This window comes from Pelophylax lessonae, assembly GCF_965119305.1.
Source record: "Pelophylax lessonae genome assembly, chromosome: 6".
Taxonomy (NCBI): domain Eukaryota; kingdom Metazoa; phylum Chordata; class Amphibia; order Anura; family Ranidae; genus Pelophylax; species Pelophylax lessonae.
This window is the reverse complement of record NC_138773.1, coordinates 45,986,375-45,994,322: the sequence shown is the minus strand read 5'-3', so window position 1 is coordinate 45,994,322 and position 7,948 is coordinate 45,986,375. Positions and strand designations below refer to the sequence as shown.

At 44.9% G+C, this 7,948-nt stretch overlaps 1 protein-coding gene across 1 annotated transcript; it reads left to right on the top strand.

Moving 5' to 3' along the window:
• Nucleotides 1-5,528: 5,528 nt before the first annotated feature.
• On the top strand, nucleotides 5,529-7,109 carry LOC309558578 (E3 ubiquitin/ISG15 ligase TRIM25-like; the record flags this gene model as incomplete). Its single annotated transcript, XM_082261655.1, has 1 exon — nucleotides 5,529-7,109. The coding sequence occupies one exon, from the start codon at nucleotides 5,529-5,531 to the stop codon at nucleotides 7,107-7,109; it is 1,581 nt and encodes a 526-aa protein (XP_082117781.1).
• Nucleotides 7,110-7,948: the final 839 nt, after the last annotated feature.

Sequence of the window (7,948 nt, the reverse complement as noted above, 5' to 3'; positions counted from 1 at the left end):
ATGGCCTGCTTTAGGCCCGGTTTCCACTGCTGCAGCTACAGAGCCGTTCTACTTCTAGCGCGACTCTGTAGTGTTACTTGTTCGCGGCTTTCAGTGAGACTTGTCCCTCCATTATAGAAGGAAGTCGCACTGAAGTCGGCCCAAAAGTAGTGCACGAACTACTTTTCAAGTCGCCGCAACTCAAGTCGCGGCAGTGAGAACGGGCCAAATAGAAATGAATGACTTTTGACTTGCTGTGCGACCTGACATGTGTCAAGTCGCACAGCAAGTCGCAACAGTGGAAACGTAGCCTTAGTGCCTTATGTGCATTATACCAGCCTCAGAACCTGTGTCATTTATGTGTCCTGGTTTAAAGGGATGAGGTGGCAACCCTATTGCAGATGAGTAAACACTGACACCCAATGATCTTTTTAGCCATCTATAAAGGGGCATAGTTCCCACACTGACCACCAATGCAAGGTGCTTCCTCCCAGTGACTATAGATATAGTAATTTTTAGGGGTTTCCCTGAGACTAGAAAGTTATTTCAAGGGTTCATCTTGAAAAAAGGTTAAGAAAAGCCAGTTTGGACCATTGGTTATGGATCTGTGGTATACTGGCGATATATGTCCTTATCCATGTACTCACCTGGAACAAGCACCCCCCCCCCTTTTTTTAAATAATTATATTTTGTTGCTTTGCAGCCTGCAATTAAGACAGACACCGTTTTTGTTTTATCCAGCTGTATTTACTAGTGCAACTTATAACATCCAAATGAAATGTATAACACCAACATGTCAGGAAAAAAAAATCAAAAACGGAATCGGTGAGTTGGAAAAAGGATCCCCCGTTGTGTCAGTATTTTGTTGGACTACCTTTTGCTTTAATTCCAGCCTTTAGTGCCAGTTCACACTTATGCGATGCGGGAAGGCTGCGAATTCGCAGCCTGTTCCCGCATTCGCAAGTGTGAACCGCTGTGCGATCCGATCCTGATGCGGCTGCAAAAAAGGGTCCTGTGCGCCTTTGCTGCGGGTGCGGTGCGAATTTAGCCATACAAACTGTATGGCTAAACTCGCACCGCACAGCCGATCGCATGTAATGAAGGAGCAGTGCGCTCCGACATTACATGCGAACCCGGCACTCGCAGAAGTGTGAACCGGGGCTTAGTCTGTTGGGATTTGTCTCTCCTAACTTTGCACATCTACACTTTGCAATATTTGCCCGCTCTTCTTTGCAGACTTGCTCCAATTCAGTTAAATTTGATGGTGACCGTTTGCGGACTGCAGTCTTCGTTCTCGTTCACACCTGTTCGACTTGTAATGCGATTCTGACAAGTTGCACCCTATTGTCTGCAAATGGAACTGTTTCAAATTGGTGCGACGTCGGCTTTGCAGCGCCGCACAGATTTGAAGAAGTAGTTCCTGCACTCCTTTTGGCAATTTCAGGTGTGACTTGCATTGACACTGGTGCATTAAGTCGCACAGATGTCAGCCAAGTCACACCTGAAGGCGCACAGACATGTGGCTTTGAAGTTGTGTGATTTCAAGTGAAGTCGCACAATTTCAAAGCCAAATTCAGTGTGAACCAGGGCTTCCAGTCACTTCACAGATTTTTAATGGGGTCTAAGCTTCGGTTCTGACTAGGCCATACAAGGACATTCATCCTTCTTCTCCTCCAACCACTGTGCGCTCATTGTTGCTGTGTGCTTTGGGTCATTGTCATGTTGGAAGGTAAACCTTCTTCCCATTGTCAACTTTCTGGAAGAGGCTAGTGAGGAGGTGACCCACCATGGCTTGCTTTTCAGAGGGGCAGCAAGGGCTGCCACCTGTGAATGAGGGCTTAGGCAAGCCATAGATGACTATATTTTCTTTCTTTCCTTCCACCATGGGGGGAAAGAAATAAAGAAAATCGCTCAATTTTACCATCAACACAGTCAGTGTTGATGAGGAAATGTCTCCTGCAGCGCTATCGTGTTCTGCCAGCAGGGGGGCACAGCGAGCTTTCCCAGCCAGCAGAATACAATGATTACTGCTAGCAGCTATAACCACAGGCAGTAATCACATGTAGAAAAATCCAACAGGCTGCTTGCACACAAGTCAATCGATGGATCGACCTGGGTACAATCAGCCTGCTTCTAGAGGGACCAGACAAATTTCGATCCACAAATGGACAGCTTTAGGGCTATAGAATAAGGCTAGGTTTACACCTGAGCGTTTCTACAAAACTAAAAAATGCATAACGTAACATGGGGGGGTTTTTCTTTTGTACACATATATATGAGTAGGTTCTGCCGCCGTCCCTTATATAAATGTATGGGGGGTTGCTGGTGCCTCAGACCAGAGGGGATGGGACTTTGTGGGCAAGTGGATGGTTGTATACAACCAATAATTCGAATGTGGTATAAATGAATAAAAAATAATGATAATTTATTACAAAAAGAAGAAGATTGCAAGTATTCAGTATTTTTACAAGGATTTTTGCTGTTTCTCCAGTAGATGTTTAAATGGAAAATCTTCCCAGAAAAATCCCAGCGTCAGCAATCTGGGATTTTTCTGGGAATATTTTCCATTTAAACATCTACTGGAGAAACGGCAAAAATCCTTGTAAAAATGTCACCAGATGCACCATTGTCACTGATTCTCTTGAATCACTCTTACCTTCCTCACACTTGGGTTTCTTTCCCCAAGCACATTGTTCACTGAATACTGATTATAATACTTGCAATCTTCTTCTTTTTGTAATAAATTATCATTATTTTTTATTCATTTATACCACATTCGAATTATTGGTTGTATACAACCATCCACTTGCCCACAAAGTCCCATCCCCTCTGGTCTGAGGCACCAGCAACCCCCCATGCATAACGTAACATGATTTCCTATGGGTCACGTTCACATCGGTGCTTTTTCAACCGGTGCATTTTTTGAAAAGGGTCAGAAATGTTTCTGCCCGCAACAGGTTGCGTTTTTGGTTCCATAGACGTCCCCTGAAAAAGCAGTGCTTGCATTTGTGATGTTTCCTCTGTGTTCTTTGCTGGTTTCTCCAGCATGACAACAGACACCTACCAAAAACGCATAATGCATGTAAAAAAATGCAAAATGCACCAGAAAACGTATTAACCGCAACCTGCGTAGGTGTGAACCTAGCCTATATGTGTGCAGGAGCATATGTCCAAGTATAAAAAATTGTGATTGTCCATATTCTTGCTACTACAAACCTTGTTGAATTTTCCTCCATCACAATTTTGTTATGGGGGTCCCATAAAATGTAGTTGGGCCCGGTAGAATTCTAGGGTGCATCACTAGAGGGGTCACCAGCAGGAGGAAGGAGGTCTTGATTCCCCTATATCAGTGATGGCAAACCTTGGCACCCCAGATGTTTTGGAACTACATTTCCCATGATGCTCATGCACTCTGCAGTGTAGATGAACATCATGGGAAATGTAGTTAAAAAACATCTGGGGTCTAAGGCCCCTTTCACACACTCCGTCCGTTTTTCTCAGCGGGGGATCGGCAGGAGGATGACAGCTGTGTCTTCGCGCTGTGTGCGGAGACACAGCTGTCAGTTCCCCATGCATCTCTATGGGGGACATCGGATGGGAACAGACCGTCGGTCCATTCTCATCCGATCCCATCGGCTGGACGGATGGAAAATAGGGTTTCCATCCGTCCAGATTTGACGGATCGGATGTCAGCGGACATGTCTCCGCTGACATCTGATGCCCCATAGAGATGCATGGGGGGACCGTTCACATCCGCCAAAAAAACAGACAGGCGGATCTGAACGCTCCGCCTGTGTGAAAGAGCCCTAAGGTTCGCCATCACTGCCCTATATAGATCTTTAGTGAGATCTCATTTAGAATACTGTGTCCAGTTCTGGAGACGTCACCTACTAAAAGATATTGATAAAACGAGTCTAGAAACAGGTAACAAAAACGGTGAAAAGTTTGGGGGGATAAAACATATCGAGAGCGACTTCAGGAACCTAATCTGTACAGCTTACAGGAAAGAAGGTAGAGGGGAGACGTGATTAAAACCTTTAACCACTTGCCGACCGCCGCCCGACTATATACGGCGGCGGTCAGCCCCTCCCAGGCAAAGTGACGTACCGGTACGTCACTAGCCTGGGAGCCAATAGGGGGCGAGCGCGCGCCGCCGGAGGCGCGCTTCCGCCCCCGCTCGTTCCCTAAGCAGCTCGTGCGTGTGACTGGCGGACCCGATGTCCGCCGGTCACTCGCGATCGTCGGGTAGAGAGGGAGAAAGGCAGGCAGCTAATGTAAACAAGCTGCCTGTCATTCTCCCCTGTGTAAAAGCACTGATCCTGCTATGTAGGACCGTTGATCTCTGCTGTTACACACACAGCCACATCCAATCACAGTTAGAAGCACGCCCTTAGGAACACACTTAACCCTCCCTCTCCAATAAAGTTAACCCCTTCCCTCCCAGTGTCATTTTTACAGTAACAGTGCATATGCATGGCATTGATTACTGTAGTAATGTCACTGGTACCCCCAAAAGTGTCAAATGTCAGTCAAGGGTCTGATCTGTCTGCCGCAATGTCGCAGTCCCGCAAAAAAAAATCGCAGATCCCCGCCATTACTCGTTAAAGAAAAAACAATAAATGACAAAAAGCTTTCCCTTAGTAAACGCAATAACTTTTTTTTTTTTTTTAACCAAACTTATGTAGCAGAAAACAAATTGGCTTAAAATGTTAAAAAAAATTGATTTTTAAATTTTTTTTTTGGGGGGGGGGGGAATTTCATATAAAAAAATGTGAAAAATATTGATAGTTTTGCAAAATTGTCGCTCTTTTTTTGTTTATAGCGCATGATCAAAAAATCACACAGGTGATCAAATACCACCAAAAGAAAGCTCTGTTTGTGGGAAAAAAGGACGTCAATTTCATTTGGGTACAGCGTCGCATGACCGCGCAATTGTCCATTAAAGTCACACAGTGCCGAATCGCAAAATTGGTCAGGAAGGGGGTAAAATCTTCCGGGGCTTAAGTGGTTAAGGGGGTGAATATGTTTCAGAAGGGCAGTTTTTTTCAATATGAAGCCAAAATCAAGAACAGAGACGTGACCTCAAACTGGAGGAAAGTTCAAAACTAATCTTAGAATATATTATTTTAGTGAAAGGGTAGTTGATGCTTGGAATAAACTTCCAGCAGAGATAGTAAGACCGTCAATGGTAAATGGTTTCAAATATGCTGCAGACAAACCTAGATCTATACTCCGACAATAAAGTTAATGGGAAAAAAAAAAAAGGGTAGACTTGATGGACTACTCAGTCTTTTTCTCCCTTCACTTTTCGATGTTTCTAAGTGATCGAGTGGCAGTTCAGCCACTCAAATCGCTTCTGCTTAGGAGGCAGTTGGCTGCAAATTTTGATACCGGGACGATGCCTGTAGCTGCATGCATCATCCCGGTATAACCACCCCAACCCAAGGACGTCCTACAGTCAGGAAGTGGTTAAACCAGACATATAATATTATTTTTTTATTTTTTTTCTATATATATAACCTGTCCTTTTTAATTCTGATCCTTCTAGGATGACTTCTTCTGATGATCTGTGGGAGGAGCTGAGCTGTTCCATCTGTCTGGAAAGCTACACGGACCCGGTATCTCTACAGTGTGGTCACAACTTCTGCCAGAGTTGTATCAAATCGGTGCTGGATACCCAGGAGAAGTCTGGCGTCTATACATGTCCGGTGTGCAGGGCGGAGTATTTAGAGCGCCCTCAGCCGGAGAAGAATAGAAAGCTCTGCAACATAATGGAATGTTACTTACTGGCCCATCCAGAGCAAGAGAAGACCAATATCTTGTGCACCTACTGTGATTTTCCAGAACCGGCTACTAAGATGTGTCTTCAGTGTGAGACCTCTTTTTGCGGAAAGCACTTGAGCCACCATAACAGGTCAGTTGACCATTGCTTAATCAACCCTACAACTTCTCTTGAAAACATGCAGTGCTCCACTCACAAGAAGATGATGAAGTATTTTTGTTTAGAAGATGAAACTTACGTCTGCACATCATGCTTTGCCATGGGAGAGCATCGGGGACACTTGGTGCAGCCAATCTATGAAGTCTCCGAGAAGAAGACAAAGGAGATGAGGACAATTTTGGAAACTCTGATGTTGGGAAAAAGAGAATCAGAAAAGTGTCATCAAACAGCCCGAAACCACCTGGAGAAAGTGCAGAGGAATGCGGACTACATCACCAAGAAGGTCAATGGATTGCTCAAGGATATCCGAGAACAACTGAAAAGTCTGGAGAGGAGAATTTTAGGAGAGCTCAACAGGCAGACCGAAGAGATTCGATCACAAGTATCCAATCTGATCAAACAGATGGAAGTAAAATCAGATAGGCTGACTCAGAGTATTAACCGTATTCAGGGCATCTGCAATGATGAGGATCCCTTTTCCATTTTACAAAGACACAAATCGGCAAAGGATGTTTTTGAAAATGTTCCTGAAGAAGAGGACAAAACAAACCAACTCATCGGTGACCTGAACGAAGGTTTGGTCTCCAATATCTTGCACACCGGTCTGTTGGATATTACAACTGCCGTCAAGAAAAATTTCCACATATGTGATGTGTCGCCATTGTTAATGGACGCCAGAACGGCTCACAACAAGATGGAATTAACTGTGGACTTAAAATCTGTGGCTGACTCTGATACAAACCATGGCCGGCTGGGGTCACCCCTGAGATTTATGGTTTACAACCAGGTGCTGAGTGTAAATAGCTTTACAGAAGGACAGCACTACTGGGAAGTAGAGGCTAGTGTTACCGGTATATGGGACATTGGCTTAGCCTATCCAAGCATTGATCGAGATGGGAAACGGTCCGGTATTGGCGATAACGACAAGTCGTGGTGCCTGCGCAAATACACCAAAAAATACATGGCAGCCCACAACTCCAAAGCCCAGTCGCTGCTTCATGACCAATGCTCTCAAGTGATCGGAATCTATCTGGATTACGAGGCTGGTAGGCTGTCCTTTTATGAACTCTTCCACCTGTCCAAAGGCTTATACAGACATATACACACCTTTACTGCCACATTCACTGAACCGTTGCACGTTGCAGTGTATGTAGACGATGGGGGCTGGGTCACGTTCAAGCAAAAGTAAACCTCAATTGACTTTCACATTCTCATTTTAGGGGTACAACCTTTCTTTTATTAACAGGTGAATTTTATTGAGTTTTACTCAACCTAAAAATATAGTAACAAATGGGGTACAACCTTAAAGCAGACCTGTGGTTTGTCCACACAGGTTCTCTTTTAATGCCCCTTACCCAGCAGCAGGGCTGCTGTTAGAAATCGCGGGGCCCCGTACAGACTACCTGGCAGGGCCCCCCCAAGAAAATATTAAAGATATATTTAGCTAAAATTACAACAAAATCACTATTAGCAGACACAAATGTAACATAACTCGCATAATTCCTGCTAAATCTAAAAAAAAAACTATGTTAAATAAAAAAGATGAGATGAGAAAAATATACAGGCTGGGCAGTTGGAGCTCAGTGATCAGAGAGACAGAGGGAGAGAAACAAAGTTACAATTTACAAATAAACTCCTGAGCAGAGATAAGTGCTGGGAGGGGGGCCCACACAGGGAGGGGGATTAGTGAGAGACGACTGTCTTTCTCAGCAGATAAAAGCTGATAGCAGGGAGAGGGACAGATCAGATTCAGGTGCTGGAAGAAGATTTCTGTATTTGTTGTCCATCACTAATCCCCCTCTCTGTGTGGGCCCCCCTGTGTGCTCGGGCCCCCTACAAGAGGGCTGGTGGTCCCCCCCTATCAGCGGCCCTGCCCAGCAGTACATATCACCTCTTCCTATCTCCCCCTCCACTCTTTTCAGCCACTGATGGCAAAGAAAGAAGCCTATGAGCTTCTTGACGATATCCCCGTGTGACAGCAATGGCCTTTCACCAAGCACCAGTGCAATCAAATGGTAGGAAGGAGAT